The sequence below is a fragment of the Rutilus rutilus genome, assembly GCF_951802725.1.
Source record: "Rutilus rutilus genome assembly, chromosome: 6".
Lineage (NCBI taxonomy): Eukaryota > Metazoa > Chordata > Actinopteri > Cypriniformes > Leuciscidae > Rutilus > Rutilus rutilus.
In genome coordinates, this window is record NC_140214.1 from 46055416 (window position 1) to 46076246 (window position 20831).

Sequence of the window (20831 nt, forward strand, 5' to 3'; positions counted from 1 at the left end):
TGATGAATGGTTTGAAAGGATGTAGAGGTACATTAGCCATACTAAAATGAATCCTTTAACAGTAACGTTAATGTTATGGATCGTATTTAGGAACATAGTTATTTCATTCAGTAACCATCCCTCCAGTTACATACACACACGTGTATATGTTTGTATATAATAATAATAATAAAATATATATATATATACACACACATACATGCATACATACTCTACCAGCCAAAAGTTTTGTATCAGTAAGATTTGTAATTGTTTTAAAATAAGTCATCTCTTCTGCTCACCAAAGCTGCATTTATTTGATTTAATATATATATATATATATATATATATATATATATTATGACAGTTTAAAATAACTATTTTCTAAATTTATTAAATAATATAATATAGTGTAATTTATTCCTGTGATCAAAGCTGTATTTTCAGCATCATTACTCCAGTCTTCAGTGTCACATGATCCTTCAGAAATCATTATAATATGATGATTCAATGTTGAAAACAGTTGTGTGTTTTTGTTATTTTTTTCAGGATTCTTTGATGACTAGAAAGTTCAAAAGAAAAGTGTTTATTTGAAATATGATCTTTTGTAACATTATAAATGTCTTTACTGTAACTTTTGATCAATTTAATTCATCCTTGATGAATAAAAGTATTGATTTATTTTATTTCTCCCCCCTAAAATAAAATAGAAATTCCTACTGACCCCAAACTCCTGAACGCTAGTGTTTAATGTTACAAAAGCTTTACATTTCAGATAAATGCTGTTCTTTTGAACTTTCTATTCATCAAAGAATCCTGAAATAAATAAAAAAAATTAATAACTTTTCTCAACATTAATAATAATGAGAAATGTTTCTTGATCCTCAAATCATCATATTAGAGTGATTTCTGAAGGATCATGTGACACTGAAGACTGGAGTAATGATGCTGTAATTCAGCTTTGATCACAGGAATAAATTACACTTTACTATATATTCACATAGACATAATATATTTCACAATAGTACTGTTTTTGTTTTTAAAAATACAAAAATAGTAATATTCTGAAATCAAATAAATGCAACTTTGGTGAGCAGAAGAGACTTCTTTCAAAAACATTAAAAATCTTACCGATCCAAAACTTTTGACTGGTAGAGTATATGAAACTTTTATGTCAATAAAGCCCTTTGAATTTACAATTGTATGTTTAATTTTGGAGGGAAGGGGGACTGCTCCAAATAAGGTATTATACATTTACAGTATTTACTGTATATATTTTTCTCGTGCTTCTATGGTCATAATTACTAACATCCTAATGTTATGTTCTGTTCAAATACATTCACATAAACCTGCACAACAAGTGAATATCAATTAAAAACCCCTTACCAGTCACCTCCAATTTTGGCAAGTGCTGCATACATGAAATGCCCAAAATAAAAAGGTTACTGCTCATAAGTAATTCTGAATAGAAACATAACACACATACATTTAGAAAGCCAACACTTGAGAGTTTATAGTTCAAGACTCAAAATTAACCAGACTGTTATTAATATTGAGATATATAAGCTCAAACATATTTTGAACTAAAATAATCTGGGATCACCAGTGATCCCTGACTGGTAAGGGGTTTTAAAGCTGCTCAGTTTAAGTCAAGAAAGAAGTTTGGTCAACAGTAAAAAAAATATACAAGACAACCAACTGCATTCAACAAAACATTTAATTATATATTATATCTAGGGAGAGGGCAAGTTTTCCTTGAATGGTCTGTCCTCAAAGAAACTCGTTCGACTTCCTACGGGGAGAGAAAGATGGCAGAAAGCAGGCCAGAAGAGGAATATCTTACATCTTGATCTTACATTCTGCCACCGACGCTGTAGGATGATCTGGAGACCTGGTGGTGAATCGAGAATCAGTCAAATGCTTAGCCATACATTGATAACATTCAAACTCCACATTATGAGTAATTCTATAGTTACTGAGATGTTTGGATGAGTGCATTCCCCTGCCAGAAGCAGAGCGTTTCATAGGCCCATACACATTGAAAGCCTGTGTTTCCTAAACATTTTCATGAGGTTGAGATTACAGAAGTGAGAGTACACACCTACAGTTAGGTTCATATCTATTTGGACATTTGTCATGGTTTCTATAATTATGACTCTGTACTCTTGTACATCATTTGAAATTAAATGAGAACAAAAATGATATATATACAAACCACTATTGTTATTCATATGGTTATTCTTACACAACAACAACACTATGGAAGAAGCTGGATGATTATTTTGCTCATCCAACAAATTATATTTTTATTTCATTATGATACCATATACAAAGCTCAGCCATAAATTCTGCTTTTCTATAATGTTCAGGAGTTTTTTATACTGTCATAGAGGTGTACATTAATTTACACGTTTTAGCATTGAGGTCTTAATTGTGAGTTTTAAGATGTTACTGGTCCATTCTATTATAACTGCGTCATCTTCAGAAGTATGGAGCTATTCTTGTGCCAATAAAAATGAACGTAGCTTTTCAAGAAACTAATGAAAATATAAATTGAAACTAAATAAATTATCTCTAAAACTGAAAAAGAATAAATCGCGGGCAAATTTTTTGAATTCGTTTTTAATACACTGCATGTTTTGCTAACTATTTCTCATATTTCAATCGCTGATCTGAACTTACAAATGCGCTTCCAGAGTTTTCATTTGCGCTTCTGAAGTTTTCGTTTACACTCCCAGAGTTTTCGTTCGCCGTTCTGACACATTTCTCTCGTGGGGGCGGGGCTAGTAGCAGTGTGTTCTCATTGGTTACTGAGCTTTTGATTGATAGCTTCGTGGAGAATGAGGTCTCTGCAGAGCAACAAAGGGCGTTCCTCAATTTTGGGGCGTTTTCCAACTGGGTAGGCGTTTTACAACCTCTGTGCGTGGTTTGCTAAAACTTGAGTGGGCGATTCTACTTGAATATGCTTTTCCCATCAGATATGAGTGATAAAGCGAGAAAGCGGTGAAATGAGGAGAGAGATCACCTGTCCTGTATATGGATGTAAGTGGATTTTTATAAATTCTCATTTTGTCTAAGTTAACGTTTTAATTAGTTTGTGTAAATTTGCTTGCAACATGATTAGACAGAAAAAGCTCCAAGAGGTCTGCCACTTACAATCTATCGCTAACCTTTAGCAAACATTCGCTAACTTTTTGGTGCATAAGTTTGTTACTTTAGTGTTGATAGTGGTAGTTTGCTTAATTTTTTTTCCTGTCGGCGTATTCTAATATATATAAAAAAAATAGTTAGCTTGTCAGACTAGAAAACAATAGTTGTAAACTAATGTTAATGGGCTATTCCACCGAATAGGTGCCATTTATGTCCCCAGGACATTATGGCCCGGTTTCACAGACAGGGTTTAGCCTAAACCAGGATTAGTCCATAGTTCAATTAGGACATTTAAATAATTTTCATAAACATGCTTAGAAAAAAAAGAGACAAAACAAAGGCACTGATATATTTTAAGATCAGTCAGTGCAAGTTTATTTCAGTTGGAACAGCTCAGACTTACATTTTAGTCTAGGACTAGGCTTTAAAATTGTTTGTGAAACCGGGGGGTATAGGTACTAATATGTACAAAAAATAACTATAAATACATTTTAAGGAAAGTGTTGTGCACATTAATCTAACTGCAAATTTGATCTAATTAAAAAAATATTAAAAACTATAATAATTTTGGATAAATTACGTTTTCATTCAGTCCAGAACACACTCCCTTTATATATGAAATGGTGTTTGAGTGTGAGGTGCACTGTAAGAAAACAAGAAAAGCTCCACAGAAAAGCTGAAAAAGCATGGCTTGTTAAGTTTATTATTTTTAATATCAATTTTAATGTAATATTTATAATTTTTCTGTTATTTATATTATATCTCATAACCCATTATGTACACCTAAACATAACCCTAACAAAAACCTCTGCAGACCACTAGATTTAAATAGAAACATGATTTGACCTTTTTTAGCAGTGAGATCAGCTCACTAGTCAATGTTCAACACTCTTCATTATATCAGTGCAGGCATTAATACCTCACATGTGTAGTCAAACCTATAGACTAACATAATGGATGAATGTTAAAATGTAAAATGATTTACAGAGAAGGAAACTTTTTTTAAATTAAAATGGATGAATTTGTTGTCTATTCAGCACATCACAATTCAGCGGAGAGGACAAGAGCCTCAACCACAGCACTGTCTTGCAGCGGTGGAGTCTTCATTCTAATGGTAGGATCAATGGCTATTGGTTCTGCAGGTGCCATGTCAGAATTAAACCCATGTGCAGTTATTAATACATAATTCATGTTGCAGTATGCTCTCTATGTCATCTTGGGGGGAACATTTGACTTTTCACAGGTGGGTTTTCCAAGCTCATTAAAAAACATTCTGTAAGTTTAAGAATTGTTTTGATAAACTATAGTCAGACATACCAAGCATAAGAAGATGGTGGTCTGCCCTTTTGCTGGAGAAATTCCCACCAAGGTGTTTGACTCTTTCTTTCTTTCTTTCATTTTTATTGTTATTAGTCCTTTTCTAACAAATAATGACAAGGATTGCAAAATGCCTTTACAGTTAGTGTGACTTTTAGTTGTCATATCTTCATGCAATGAAACTTGATATACTGTATTAATGTGTTTTTATGTCATAAATTTATCAAGATCGGTCATGGAAATCCAGCAAAGAAAGAGAAGGCGGATTGACAAGCCACACAAAACTGGTATGATTTATTTTGTTTGAGGTGCTCTATTATTTATAGTAAATGTTGACTGTCATTTACTGATGTTCTTCATTTGTCCCTTCATAGTGGCAACCGTTGACCAACCCCTGCACATACAGGAGGCATGTATTTGTTATTACTCAATTTATAAAATGCAAGGGAATCATTATAACCACAAGAAGTTCAGATTGTTATGTTTTGTTCATGTATAGCTTCCTCCGCTGGTCCTTCGTGAAATCTTACTGGAGGTTGTGCTTCAAGATGGTGATGTTGCAGTTGGCTCCCTTGCCCTCACCTGCAGGTGCTTCAACAGCATTGTGAGCATGGATAGTTTCTGCCGAGAGGCTCACTTTCAGTGGTTGGACTGTAAGTTTTATTAGTGTCACTGTTTGGTTAATCACAGCTCTCTCTCTGTTTTTTTTTTTCAGTTATGTATGGTTGAATATTAAGACAATGATGATGTCAGCTGACAACTTTTTTTTTTTTTTTTCAAGTGCCGTGAACTGGAAGGCATTCAGTCAAAATTTCAGAAACCTGTACAGGGTTCCACACAGTCTATCCAGATGTCTCCATTGTGAAACTACATACAAAGACTGGTGAAGGCTACAGAGGAAGAGGGCAAAGAGGTGTGATGCAGGGGTTCTTTGGCTCTGATGACTTCCAAGGATACTGTGGAGACGACTGTTTCTATGAGGCTGGAGGAAGCATCTAATGTTTCATCCAGTGGTTCAATGTGTTCCTCATGTTTGAACTTGTCACATTTATTGCTTATTTTATTTTATTGGATTCTCTCTTTTTTACTATTACATTAAGTAGAGAATGCTGCATTTATCAATACAGTTTTTCATCATATTGGTTACAGTATCTGTACGCTCAATAAAGTGATGCTAATGTTTAAAGTTTTCAGAGTCATTATTCTAAGTTAACATATTTTACCTTAATTTAAAGGTCAATACGTTTTACATTATATATCATTTAATGTAAGCTACAAATATCACTTAAATATCAGTCATTACATATAAATATCATATTTAAAAAAAAAAAAAAAAAAACAGGTGAGAAAGACCAATACAATCCTTTTCACCATTACTTTACAGTAGGATTTGGTAACTTTGGTAACAAAATTGCTATTAATTTTCCTTGTTAATCACCATTACAACTTGATTTATGTTGTGTTGTTAACACACACACAAAACGAAAATAAAACTAATGTAATTATAAATAGTTGAGTAATAAAGTAATTTTTAATACTTTTAGCTGTATAGCTACAGCTATAGCTTAGCTGTAGGTTTACATTTAGAGAAAAATTGCATGTAGGTAGGAGAGAATATTATAAAATATAATACACACTCACAGGCTATTATATACAAGATCTGTATCTTATAACATAAGAACGGGAAATTTGGTTTATGAAAGAATTCCATATTAAAGATCTCTCAGTAGTTTAATGTAACACTTTTTTTTTAATTTTATTTTTAAGATAATAGGTACTGTAGCCTGTATTTTATACACATATTTTATTTTGACATAAATGTTGTCGCGATATCGACATAATGGTACAAATCAGGGGGGGGGGGGGGGGGGGGGGGACATGGAAAAAACGAGAAATTATAATAACGCATTTCCGCTTCTGAAAGGGCTTCCGTACGAGAAATAATAATAACGCATTTCCGCTTCTGATAGGGCTTCCGTACGGTTTTGATTGGATGGTTGGAAAATGCCTAGACCGGTTTGAAAACATAGACAGTAAAAGTTTGAAAACGCCCAATAATTGGGAAACACCTTCTTGTTGTTCCGCAGAGACCTATACTTGGCTTCGTGACCTGGAAGTGAAGACGTCAGTGGTGTGTTTATGTGTGGATGTGAGCGTCTGCAATCGCAGCTTTCTATTTCATTTTAGTGATAAGTTATGTTTGTTTTTTAATTTTATCTGTATTTACCTGCTGCTACTACTTAGTTGGCAGAAGCTTTTTAGGAGCACAAGAGATCTATTCAGTCTATTCAGGTGTAATTGCACATTAAAGTACTGTCTGTAGGCTATATAATACTTAAAATATTGTGGTGTCCAATGTTTTCGGAGAACATTTGTTTCTTCCTGATGATTATTTTGCATGTTAGGCTCTGATTAGGTTCAGCTGTTACAATTTAAAGAGAATATTAGCAAACGTGTGTGATATATTCAGCCGTCAAGAAAGTCAAACTTCAACCAGGTAATCAAGGTTGGCAGCCATGGCCATCACACTACTCATTGTTAGCATGATATACATTTACACCATCAAAATTAATGATCACTTAAATAAGAGGAATTTAAACAAAATGAAAATTACAGCCGTGGCCTGCTGTCAGATACAGACCTCAAAGGGCATTTCATTACATATGTCACACAAAGAATGTTCTTACTGCCATTTTTTTTTAATTGATAATTATATTTAGTTATTTCATTTAATTAACATTTTCATTTAATTTAAATATATTTGAACAATCATCAACCGTTTCAATCATGACTTCATTCAACAACCAGTTAAATTAATGTAATTGAAAATATGAATTCAAATAAATGTACATTCTTTATTGTCACTAAAGCATATAGGTCTTGGATGCAATTATGTTGTGACAGGAAAGACCAGAATCCACAAAACATTAACTGCATAATATACATGTAATGCACAGTATTCTCATGATATACATTACTATACAAAATGCACAATTACAAATACAGAATACATTTTAAAAATTCATATACATTTTAAATGTTGCAATGATTCTTTGAGCAGTTCCTGTTGCAGTACAATAGCAAAGCAGTGACTGGACACAAGCAGTGCAAGGATAGCCCACCCAAACAATGAGGATTCTCTCATCATTTACTCTCCTTCATGCCATCCCAGATGTATATGACTTTCTTCTTCATATAAACATAGACAAAGAGTTTTAAGGAAATAATCCATCTCTGTGAGTCCATAATACGAGTGGATTGTAACCCATGTACGTAAGATTTTTAATAGTTAAAACAGTTTAGATTATTATTATTTTATCTAGCCTATTGTTTGACTTCAGAAGGCATTGATTCATCCACTAAGGTCGCATGGATTACCGTCACGCTCACTGTGTGTGGTTTTTAAAGCGTCTTTAGGACTCGCAGAGATGGATTACAACAAATGTCCTTACAATCTTAATTCGTGTTTATCTGTAGAAAGAAAGTAAAATGCATCTGGGACAGCATGAGGGTGAGTAAAATAAGAGAGAATTGTATTTTTGGGTGAACTATCCCCTCAACATTCATATGCTATTGGTATGCTAATCCAAGATCATCATAGATTAATAAGAATAAAGTGAAACCTCTTGTGTACTTGCAAACTATGTTTGTTTTAATCTAGACTAGAGGAAATTGAAATATTTGCTAGTTTATATTAAAATAAATCAGGTGTCTGAAGATCAAGATCCCAGTCATTCAAAGGTGATGTGTCTGAACAAAGTAAGATTATTGTCTGACAGGGACAGTGGATCTCTGGTACTATCACTCCATCAGCATCACTCTGTGTCAGCATCAGAATTTTGTTTATGGAAAAGTTGCTTCACTCCCTGGAAAATGAGAGAAGAAATGTATTATATAATCTAACAATACAAACTGCTTTGAACTCCCCTAGTAACAAGTTGCAGACTTAAAATATTTATTATATATATATTTAAGGGATTTTACAGTACTAAATATTTACCTCGGAGTCAAACAGCATTTATCATCTGTAATACTGTTGTGTAACCAGTAGATGGCTGTATAGCCCTATATATAAACATATATCCATGGCTGTGCATTCCCTAGTTGCTGGATGTTTTCAGTCATAATTACTTGCATGTATTAAGTGGACATATATTTATTATTAAAGACTATTAAAGATTTAACATTTGTCAAAGAAATGTTCATTTGAAGTGCACTTTTTTTCATTATTATTAGTCAAATGTGGACACAGAAAAAGCAATTTCTTACTCATACTAGATATAATAGCTTTATCAGTAATCTTTATCACACAAAAGTAAACAGAATAAATATTGCAATCAGGGCGATACTTCAAAATAATTGAGTGTTTACATATTACGAACAGAGACGTGTTCTGTGGTAAAGTCGTGTCTCTCCTCTTGCAAAAACTTTGCATCGCAAATTAATCAGCAATTGAGAAATTCAGGTTTAAATAGCTTTATTGGCATGGTAGAAAAGGCTTTACATTGCCAAAGTTGAATCAGGCAGTGATTGACAGCACTCTGGTCCTATGGCATCAGTCATTGACTGATACAGTACAGATAGGCTACTGTACAGTACTCTCAATGTTGTTTGGGGTGGCTGGGGGGGAAATATGATCTAATCGAAGCAAATATGATCTAATCGAAGACTGTAACCGAATGTAGATAAACAAGTCATGTAATGATTGGGCTAACACAGTTAAATCAAGACAACACAGCTCAGCTGTATAAAGTTATGGGCTCTTACTGAGCTCTAAAATGCCTCTCCACCTGAAAAAAGCCAGTACTGTATTATAAATAGTATTAGTATAGTATTAAAAAAAAACAAAAATCAGACTTACCACGAGTAGGCTAACGTTATCCAGTATCCTCCTGATATAGCGACGATGACTAACGTTAATGATAAATATCATTCGTCTGTACTATTCCTTCTATAAGAGATCATCTCAACAATATAGTGTGGCAGCAACTAAATACAGATATAAACTTAATATCACTAAAATGAAATAGAAAGCTGCGATTACAGACGCTCACATCCACACATAAACACACCACTGACGTCTTCACTTCCAGGTCACGAAGCTATCAATCAAAAGCTCAGTAACCAATGAGAACACACTGCTACTAGCCCCGCCCCCACGAGAGAAATGTGTCAGAACGGCGAACGAAAACTCTGGGAGTGTAAACGAAAACTTCAGAAGCGCAAATGAAAACTCTGGAAGTGCATTTGTAAGTTCAGATCAGCGATTGAAATATGAGAAATAGTTAGCAAAACATGCAGTGTATTAAAAACGAAGTCAAAAAATTTGCCTGCGATTTATTCTTTTTCAGTTTTAGAGATAATTTATTTAGTTCCAATTTATATTTTCATTAGTTTCTTGAAAAGCTAAGTTCATTTTTATTGGCTCAAGAATAGCTCCATACAGAAGTGCGTCTGGAGCGAAAACGAAAGTAACAACACATCAACAGAATTACCAACCTCTGACACCTAAACCTGTTTCTCAGTGGATTTGATCTGATCTATGATCCAGAAAACATTTCCACAGATGTCAATTTAGCACAATGCCTCCAAATCTAATAACACTCGCGGCCATTTCTGTGTTTAATCCACAATCCATCGAGACCAGCAAGAGATTCTGAGAGCGACGCGCGCGGACTGACAACAAGCGTTACTGAGTTTAAAATACTGATAAACTCTCTTCTTAGTGGACAAGACTGCAAGTAAGTTTAATACATTCTCCATTACAGTCATTTGTAATTATTAGGAACTTTATATTGTATATTAAGCGAGATTTAAATGTGAAGTTACAGAAGGCTGTTCTTCTGCTACCCCGAGAACAGGCCTTCTGTAACTTCACATTTAAATCTCACTTAATATACAATATGAAGTTCCTAATAATTACAAATGATTACAGACGAAGAATCTGCCAGAAATTACAATCTTTTGAAGTTAAAACATGAAGTTTTATTGAGAAAGGGTTATTTAAAACAAACATGTTTTTCAAAGTTTTCTCCCATTTCCTCTTCAGTTTTAGGCTGTTGTTTTTGTGAAATCGAAAGTATTTTTGAAGCAGACATTTACAGTAGACAGACAGATGAAGCCTGACGGCAATGAACAACAATCTGCTGTTATTAAACTGAACATTTCAGTTCATATATAGCAATTATGATTAGTAGTTATACAGTATGACTATTATAATTCTGGTTACTTTTACTCAGTCAGTTATTTTAGGATCATTTGAAAGTAATGAAATCAATCATCACTGTGAACTTGAAGTAATGATTAAATGACAAACGATTCAACAATTAATAAAGATTGGGTAAATATGATTGTAAAATTATATAAACTGTAATAGAGAATATTACAAATCAGCTTCAGTTTTCCCACTCAAAGTTTTAAACACAATTGCTTTTCCCCAATGAATTAATATTTAGAGTCAGTTAAACTCATTAAACAATCAGAAATGATTAAGACCATTCGGTTATTTTACATGGCAATATATTTGTCTGTAACTCACTTTATTTTATAGATAGTTTTTGCTGTTGCTGTTGTTGATGATAACTCAGCATTCTTCATTATTGTCTTAAATAAGATGTTCTTCATCTGTGTAAAATGGTGTCATTTCCAGGTGATGCTGAAGGATTGAGTGTTTTCAGAAAGCAGTGCTGATCAGTTTTCAGTGTCAGTTTAGCTGCAGTATGTCAGAGGAAAGAGGAAAGGACTCTCTCTCTCAGATGAGTCTCTCAGAGAAACACAGGTAAGACTGCGTCTGTTTTCATCAGTTTAAACTCCACTGGACTTTGTGTTTCCCTGTCAATAACACAACTTTAAGCATTGTTTTATATTTGCAAATGCTTTAATCCAAATAGTTAGTTTTTAGATCATAAAATTATTGACAGACATTAGGAAACAACTATACACTTAATTTAATTAAAGTATGCTAACACAACTGTGTCACACAGGCATTTCTGCTCTCTATTTCTGTTAATAATCAAAAACTTGACATGTTCTCATAAATTAGAGTGAAGTATTTTTTAACATGTTTAATCCCTCTCATGTATATTAAAGAAATTGTTAAACCAATATATGAATGAAATAAAACAATCATTAACTATAAAACTGTAAATTGTGTGTGTATTTCTGTGGAGGGTTAGATAAAGACACAGATGTGTTTCACACACAGTTGATCCTCCTTTACTAAAGTGTTTTCTCTCTCTCTCTGTTCTTTGTGTCATCAGTGTAAGATCAGGAAGATGTCTCTGAAGAGTGATCGGTCTAAAGATAGAGAATTACCAGACTTCAGTGAGAAAACACCATCATCTAATAAAAGGTATTTTGTGTGTTTACATTACATTATATTGTTGTATTATTTGTCCACAGTGGTGTATATGATTGATCTTGACTGAATAAAACAATAAGTCACAATAAAACTCAATTCCAGGGAACCTTATGAAACTCATTCAGTAACACAATTACACAGGCAGCCACAAGGAGACACAAATTCACTATGGAAAATAGATCATGAAACTAAACATGTATATATTTATCCATCAAACTGTAGTCATAAATGGACAAATGCACAGCTATACTGCATTTAATTAAGTTGGCTTGAGAAAGCCAACTTACTGAAATCCTATTTAAACTTATTCTTCTTCTTCTTCTTCTTCTTATTCTTCTGACCCAAAATTTATCAACTCTAACTCCTCCTAGAGCTTTAACTCTACAAACTCCAAACTCGGGTCAGACTTTCAGACTGTTCTGACTTGGTGTGCTATATCTTTTCAGACTGATTTGACTTTCAGTTTTCTTAAAAATTAATATTAAAAACCATAAAAATCCCATAGACTTACATGGCAGACTGCTCAAATTGAGCCAAGACTACGGTGGCCCATTAGTGTACAAGCCAAAAACTCAAATCTAAACTCCCTGAAGCCCTAGACTCAATTAAACTACCATTCAATGACCTAATAAACTTCTATCTATCTATCTATCTATCTATCTATCTATCTATCTATCTATCTATCTATCTATCTATCGATCGATCGATCGATCGATCGATCTATCTATATTTCTAACTAACTTATCTTTCTATCTATCTTTCTAACTAACTTATCTATCTTTCTTTCTTACTAATCTATCTATCTTTCTAACTAACTTATCTATCTATCTTTCTTTCTAACTAATCTATCTTTCTTTCTAACTAACTAATCTATCTTTCTTTCTTTCTTACTAATCTATCTATCTTTTTAACTAACTTATCTATCTTTCTTTATAACTTATCTATCTATCTTTCTAACTAACTTATCTATCTATCTATCTATCTATCTATCTATCTATCTATCTATCTAACTAACTTATCTATCTTTCTTTCTTTTTAACTAATCTATCTTTCTAACTTATCTATCTTTCTTTCTTTTTAACTAATCTATCTTTCTAACTTATCTAACTTTCTTTCTTTTTAACTAATCTATCTATCTTTCTAACTAACTTATCTATCTTTCTTTCTTTCTTACTAATCTATCTATCTTTCTAACTAACTTATCTATCTTTCTTTCTTTTTAACTAATCTATCTTTTTCTAACTAACTTATCTATCTTTCTTTCTTTCTTTCTTACTAATCTATCTATCTTTCTAACTAACTAATCGATCTTTCTTTCTTACTAATCTATCTTTTTAACTAACTTATCTATATTTCTTTCTAACTTATCTATCTTTTTTTCTAACTAACTTATCTTTCTATCTATCGATCTTTCTATCTTTCTTTCTAACTAATCTATCTTTCTTTCTAACTAACTAATCTATCTTTCTTTCTTTCTTACTAATCTATCTATCTTTTTAACTAACTTATCTATCTTTCTTTCTTACTAATCTATCTATCTTTCTAACTAACTTATCTATCTATCTATCTATCTATCTATCTATCTATCTATCTATCTATCTATCTATCTATCTATCTATCTATCTATCTATCTATCTATCTTTCTAACTAACGTATCTATCTATCTATCTATCTATCTATCTATCTATCTATCTATCTATCTATCTATCTAACTTATCTATCTTTCTTTCTTTTTAACTAATCTATCTTTCTAACTTATCTATCTTTCTTTCTTTTTAACTAATCTATCTTTCTAACTTATCTATCTTTCTTTCTTTTTAACTAATCTATCTATCTTTCTAACTAACTTATCTTTCTTTCTTTTTAACTTATCTATCTTTCTTTCTTTTTAACTAATCATCTATCTTTCTAACTAACTTATCTTTCTTTCTTTCTTTTTAACTAATCTATCTATCTTTCTAACTAACTTATCTATCTTTCTTTCTTTCTTACTAATATATCTATCTTTCTAACTACCTTATCTATCTTTCTTTCTTTCTTTCTTTCTTTTTAACTAATCTATCTATCTTTCTAACTAACTTATTTATCTTTCTAACTAACTTATTTATCTTTCTTTCGTTCGTTTTAACTAGTCTATCTTTCTAACTAACTTATCTATCTTTCTTTCTTTCTTTCTTACTAATCTATCCATCTTTCTAACTAACATATCTATCTTTCTTTCTTTCTTACTTACTAATCTATCCATATTTCTAACTAACATATCTATCTTTCTTTCTTACTAATTTATCCATCTTTCTAACTAACATATCTATCTTTCTTTCTTTCTTACTAATCTATCCATCTTTCTAACTAACATATCTATCTTTCTTTCTTTCTTACTTACTAATCTATCTATCTTTCTAACTAACTTATCTATCTTTCTTTCTTTCTTACTAATCTATCCATCCAACTAATTAATCTTTTTTCTTTCTAACTAATCTTTTTACTTTCTTTCTTTCTTTCTTTCTTTCTTTCTTTCTTTCTTACTAATCTTTCTTTTTTTCTTACTTTCTTTCTTTCTAACTAATCTTTCTTTTTTCTTTTTCTTACTTTTCTTTCTTTCTTTCTAACTAATCTTTTTTCTTTCTTTCTTTCTTTCTTTCTTTCTTTCTAACTAATCTTTTTTCTTTCTTTCTTTCTTTCTTTCTTTCTTTCTTTCTTTCTTTCTTTCTTTCTAACTAATCTTTCGTTCTTTCTTTTTCTTACTTTTCTTTCTTTCTTTCTAACTAATCTTTTTTCTTTCTTTCTTTCTTTCTTACTAATCTTTCTTTTTCTTTTTCTTACTTTTCTTTCTTTCTTTCTTTCTAACTAATCTTTTTTCTTTCTTTCTTTCTTTCTTTCTTTCTTTCTAACTAATCTTTCTTTCTTTCTTTTTCTTACTTTTCTTTCTTTCTTTCTAACTAATCTTTTTTCTTTCTTTCTTTCTTTCTTTCTTTCTTTCTTTCTTTCTTTCTTTCTAACAAATCTTTTTCTTTCTAACTAATCTTTTTTCTTTCTTTCTTTCTTTCTTTCTTTCTTTCTTTCTAACTAATCTTTCTTTTTTCTTTCTTTCTTTCTTTCTTTCTTTCTTTCTAACTAATTAATCTTTTTTCTTTCTTTCTTTCTAACTAATCTTTTTACTTTCTTTCTTTCTTTCTTTCTTTCTAACTAATCTTTCTTTCTCTTACTTTTCTTTCTTTCTTTCTAACTAATCTTTTTTCTTTCTTTCTTTTTTTCTTTCTTTCTTTCTAACTAATCTTTCGTTCTTTCTTTTTCTTACTTTTCTTTCTTTCTTTCTAACTAATCTTTTTTCTTTCTTTCTTTCTTTCTTTCTTTCTTTCTTTCTTTCTAACTAATCTTTCTTTCTTTCTTTTTCTTACTTTTCTTTCTTTCTTTCTAACTAATCTTTTTTCTTTCTTTCTTTCTTTCTTTCAAACTAATTAATCTTCTTTCTTTCTTTCTTTCTTTCTTTTTAACTAATTAATCTTTTTTCTTTCTTTCTTTCTAACTAATCATTTTTCTTTCTTTCTTTCTAACTAATCTTTCTTTTTTCTTTTTCTTGCTTTTCTTTCTTTCTTTCTTTCTTTCTTTCTTTCTTTCTTTCTTTCTTTCTAACTAATCTTACTTTCTTTCTTTCTTTCTTTCTTTCTTTCTAACTAATCTTTTTACTTTCTTTCTTTCTAACTAATCTTTCTTTCTCTTACTTTTCTTTCTTTCTTTCTAACTAATCTTTTTTCTTTCTTTCTTTCTTTCTTTCTTTCTTTCTTTCTTTCTTTCTTTCTTTCTTTCTTTCTAACTAATCTTTCTTTCTTTCTTTCTCTTTCTTTCTTTCTCTTACTTTTCTTTCTTTCTAACTAATCTTTCTTTCTCTTACTTTCTTTCTTTCTTTCTTTCTTTCTAACTAATCTTTTTTCTTTCTTTCTTTCTTTCTTTCTTTCTTTCTTTCTTTCTTTCTTTCTAACTAATCTTTCTTTCTTTCTTTCTTTTTCTTACTTTTCTTTCTTTCTTTCTTTTTCTTACTTTTCTTTCTTTCTTTCTAACTAATCTTTTTTCTTTCTTTCTTTCTTTCTTACTAATCTTTCTTTTTCTTTTTCTTACTTTTCTTTCTTTCTTTCTAACTAATCTTTTTTCTTTCTTTCTTTATTTCTTTCTTTCTTTCTTTCTAACTAATCTTTCTTTCTTTCTTTTTCTTACTTTTCTTTCTTTCTTTCTAACTAATCTTTTTTCTTTCTTTCTTTCTTTCTTTCTTTCTTTCTTTCTTTCTAACAAATCTTTTTCTTTCTAACTAATCTTTTTTCTTTCTTTCTTTCTTTCTTTCTTTCTTTCTTTCTTTCTTTCTTTCTTTCTAACTAATCTTTCTTTCTTTCTTTCTTTCTTTCTTTCTTTCTTTCTTTCTAACTAATTAATCTTTTTTCTTTCTTTCTTTCTAACTAATCTTTTTACTTTCTTTCTTTCTTTCTTTCTAACTAATCTTTCTTTCTCTTACTTTTCTTTCTTTCTTTCTAACTAATCTTTTTTCTTTCTTTCTTTCTTTCTTTCTTTCTTTCTTTCTTTCTTTCTTTCTAACTAATCTTTCGTTCTTTCTTTTTCTTACTTTTCTTTCTTTCTTTCTAACTAATCTTTTTTCTTTCTTTCTTTCTTTCTTTCTTTCTTTCTTTCTTTCTTTCTTTCTTTCTTTCTTTCTTTCTAACTAATCTTTCTTTCTTTCTTTTTCTTACTTTTCTTTCTTTCTTTCTAACTAATCTTTTTTCTTTCTTTCTTTCTTTCTTTCTTTCAAACTAATTAATCTTCTTTCTTTCTTTCTTTCTTTCTTTTTAACTAATTAATCTTTTTTCTTTCTTTCTTTCTAACTAATCATTTTTCTTTCTTTCTTTCTAACTAATCTTTCTTTTTTCTTTTTCTTGCTTTTCTTTCTTTCTTTCTTTCTTTCTAACTAATCTTTTTACTTTCTTTCTTTCTTTCTTTCTAACTAATCTTTTTACTTTCTTTCTTTCTTTCTTTCTAACTAATCTTTCTTTCTCTTACTTTTCTTTCTTTCTAACTAATCTTTTTTCTTTCTTTCTTTCTTTCTTTCTTTCTTTCTTTCTTTCTAACTAATCTTTCTTTCTTTCTCTTTCTTTCTTTCTCTTACTTTTCTTTCTTTCTTTCTAACTAATCTTTCTTTCTCTTACTTTCTTTCTTTCTTTCTTTCTAACTAATCTTTTTTCTTTCTTTCTTTCTTTCTTTCTTTCTTTCTTTCTTTCTTTCTTTCTTTCTTTCTTTCTAACTAATCTTTCTTTCTTTCTCTTACTTTTCTTTCTTTCTTTCTAACTAATCTTTTTTCTTTCTAACTAATCTTTTTTCTTTCTTTCTTTCTTTCTTTCTTTCTAACTAATCTTTTTACTTTCTTTCTTTCTAACTAATCTTTCTTTTTTCTTTTTCTTACTTTTCTTTCTTTCTTTCTTTCTAACTAATCTTTTCTTTCTCTTTCTAACTAATCTTTTTCTTTCTTTCTTTCTTTCTTTCTTTCTTTCTTTCTTTCTTTCTTTCTTTCTTTCTTTCTAACTAATCTTTCTTTCTTTCTTTCTAACTAATCTTTTTACTTTCTTTCTTTCTTTCTTTCTTTCTTTCTTTCTTTCTTTCTTTCTTTCTTTCTAACTAATCTTTTTACTTTCTTTCTTTCTTTCTTTCTTTCTTTCTAACTAATCTTTTTTCTTTCTTTCTTTCTTTCTTTCTTTCTAACTAATCTTTTTACTTTCTTTCTTTCTTTCTTTCTTTCTTTCTTTCTTTCTTTCTTTCTAACTAATCTTTTTTCTTTCTTTCTTTCTTTCTTTCTTTCTTTCTTTCTTTCTTTCTTCCCAACTATTATTTCTTTCTAACTAATCTATCAATCTAACTTTAACCTACTTTAAACTTCTAACTTCTTTAAACTTCTTCAAACTCTCTGGTCAGGCTTTCTCAAGCCAACTTAAAGTTTGTCTCAACAAACTTTTTTTTCTAGTTACTATTTGCAATATTAAACCTTTTCAAATGAGCCTAAAGTATCTCCTGTAGTAAAGTGTTTTCTCTCTCTCTCTGTTCTTTGTGTCTTCAGTGTAAGATCAGGCTCACATGTGTCCAGCTCTGTGTCTCTGAAAAGTGATCAGTCTAAAGATGGAGATTTACCAGACTTCAGTGAGAAAACACCATCATCTAATAAAAGGTATTTCATGATTTTCTAATTGTTTGTCACTCATTGACTGTGTTTAAAAGTTGTATCGGTGAATACCAACCATGAAACATTTTTAGATCCAATATTTATCATAAATCTGATCAAATATTTATAAGAGTATTCACAGCAAATGCTTATTTCTCTTTCTGTGATATTTGCCCGGAAAATCAGTATTTATATTATTTATTTGATAACAGGCTTCAATATGAGACATTAGACTCAGATGTTCAGACTCACAGGAACCAAGAGAATTTCAGAGACAATCTTCTAGGAATCTTCCAGGTAGGAAAACACATTTTTATAAATGTATAATATTTACAACAAACAAATATGTTATTTAAATAACAAATTTAATGTAATTCCTCTAGATCACTATTTTTCCTTTGAAGCACTTATATATTTTTTATTTTTGTTTATTTGTTAAAAATAACAGCTGGTTAACATGTTAGTCTTTTAACTTGATTTTTTAAATATATATAATAGTTGTATATAGATATTATACTAAATGTAGATGTAAATTTGGTTTAAATTGTGTCTTTTCTCTTACTTTTGTTTGTAGGATCTTGAGAGCAAAATAATCACATTTCTGAAGAATGAACTGGAGAAGTTTAAGAAAATATTACAAAAAGAGAAAACACAACACTTTGTGAAGGACTTTATTGAGAACAGATCCAGTATCAAAGAATCAGCTCTTGATCTCACACTACATTACCTGAGAGAGATGAAGCAAGATGAAGCTGCTGATGCTCTAGAAGGTAAGAGACTCATGATCATCTGTCTGATTGTCTCTTATAAATGTAGGAGAGAAAATGAAGACTAAAACTATCTATTTTCTGTTCCTGTGTTTAGAAGAGCTGTTCTTCATTCCTCAGCTGAAATGTGGCCTAAAGAAGAAGTATCAATGTGTGTTTGAAGGAATCGCGAAGCAAGGTGACTCCACACTTCTGAATAACATCTACACAGATCTCTATATCACTCAGGGTGGCAGTGAACAGGTCAATACTGAACATGAGGTGAGACAGATTGAAGTTGCTTCCAGGCGTCATGAAGCACAAGAGATACAGGTTGATTGCACACATTTGTTTGAAGCTCCTGAACAAGACGAGGAGATCCGAACTGTACTGACAAAAGGAGTCGCTGGCATCGGGAAATCAGTCTCTGTGCAGAAGTTTGTTCTGGACTGGGCTGAAGGAAAAGAAAATCAAGATATCAGCTTCATATTACCTCTTCCATTCAGAGAGATGAACTTAAAGGAGAAAGAAAAACTAAGTTTGATGGACCTTATAACTCAATTTTTCCCAGAGACAAAAGGACTAAACCTTACAAGAAGGAATCAATTCAAAGTGCTGTTCATCCTTGATGGACTGGACGAATGTCGCCTTCCTCTGAAGTTTGATTGTAATGAGACGTGGAGTGATGTATCGTCACCAGCCTCTCTGGATGTTCTCCTAACGAACCTCATGAAGGGAAATCTGCTTCCTTCTGCTCTCATCTGGATCACCACCAGACCAGCAGCTGCCAGTAAGATTCCTCCTGACTGCATCGACCGGCTGACAGAGATACGAGGATTCAGTGACGCACAAAAGCAAGAGTACTTCAAAAAAAGATTCACTGATGAGAATCAGGCCAACACAATCATAGATCACATTAAACAATCAAAGAGTCTCTTTATCATGTGCCACATCCCAGTCTTCTGCTGGATTTCAGCCACGGTTCTCCAGAACATTCTGGAGGAGAAAAGAAATAATGATGTGAAAAACACTCAGGCTGATGAGATCTCTAAAACACAGCAGGAATCAAACACTGAAGACACTCCCAAGACTCTGACACAAATGTACACACACTTTCTCCGCTTTCAGATACAGCAGAGCCGCCGAAAGTATGATGGAGAATACACACCAGATGTTTCCTGGGATAAAGACGCCATCCTTGCACTGGGGAAACTGGCATTTCATCAGCTGGAAAGAAACAACCTGATCTTCTATGACACAGACCTGGAAGCCTGTGGTATTGACGTCTATAAGGCATCAGTGTACTCAGGCATGTGTACCCAGATCTTTAAGGAGGAAACAGGGATAGTTCTTGGTACCATGTACTGCTTTGTTCACTTGAGCATTCAAGAGTTTATTGCAGCCCTTTATGCACATCTGTTTCTAGACATCAACAAGACAAGTGTGTTTGATCATGAGTCTACAGAACAGGAAAACAGAAATGAAACCATGACTGATTTTCTCAAGACTGCAGTGGACAAGGCGCTCGAGAGTGACAATGGACACCTGGACCTTTTCCTTCGCTTCCTCCTCGGTCTGTCGCTCCAGTCCAATCGACGACTCTTACGAGGTCTGTTGACACAGCAAGACGACAAGGCGCTCCAGAGGGACAATGGACACCTGGACATTTTCCGTCGTTTCCGCCTCGGTCTGTCACTCCAGTCCAATCGACGACCCTTACGAGGTTTGTTGACACAGCAAGACGGCAATGACCAGAGCAACAAGGAAATAGTTCAGTACATCAAGCAGAAACTAGAAGATGATCTTCCTGCAGAGAGATCCATCAATCTGTTCTACTGTCTGAATGAACTGAACGACCAAACTCTGGTGAAAGAGATTCAAACCCACCTTAGCAAAGGAAGTCTCTCATCTGGTGACCTTTCACCTGCCCAGTGGTCTGCTTTAGCCTTTGTGTTGTTGACATCAGAGGAAGAGCTGGAGGAGTTTGAGCTTCAGAAATTCAAGAAATCAGACGAGTGTCTCATTAGATTATCGGCAGTCATCAAAACCTCCAGAAGAGCTCTGTGAGTCTTTTAATATATTTTGT

The 20831-nt window shown here is 31.8% G+C and overlaps 1 protein-coding gene and 1 long non-coding RNA gene across 3 annotated transcripts; both read left to right on the plus strand.

The window, feature by feature from the left end:
* Positions 1-2911: 2911 nt before the first annotated feature.
* LOC311292577 lies at positions 2912-6305 on the plus strand. Of its 2 annotated transcripts, XR_014627752.1 has the most exons (6): positions 2912-3021; positions 4167-4243; positions 4328-4372; positions 4437-4498; positions 4675-5099; positions 5228-6305. It is a non-coding gene; the product is annotated as an uncharacterized lncRNA (long non-coding RNA). The 2 variants fall into 2 exon arrangements; XR_014627751.1 differs by having other exon boundaries at positions 4675-6305.
* A 3293-nt stretch (positions 6306-9598) lies between these two features.
* LOC311292536 (protein NLRC3-like) lies at positions 9599-20812 on the plus strand (the record flags this gene model as incomplete). Its single annotated transcript, XM_084412256.1, has 7 exons — positions 9599-10187; positions 11096-11224; positions 11706-11797; positions 17898-18005; positions 18212-18296; positions 18574-18769; positions 18864-20812. The coding sequence occupies exons 3-7, from the start codon at positions 11721-11723 to the stop codon at positions 20810-20812; spliced, it is 2415 nt and encodes an 804-aa protein (XP_084268382.1). The 5' UTR covers positions 9599-10187; positions 11096-11224; positions 11706-11720.
* Positions 20813-20831: the final 19 nt, after the last annotated feature.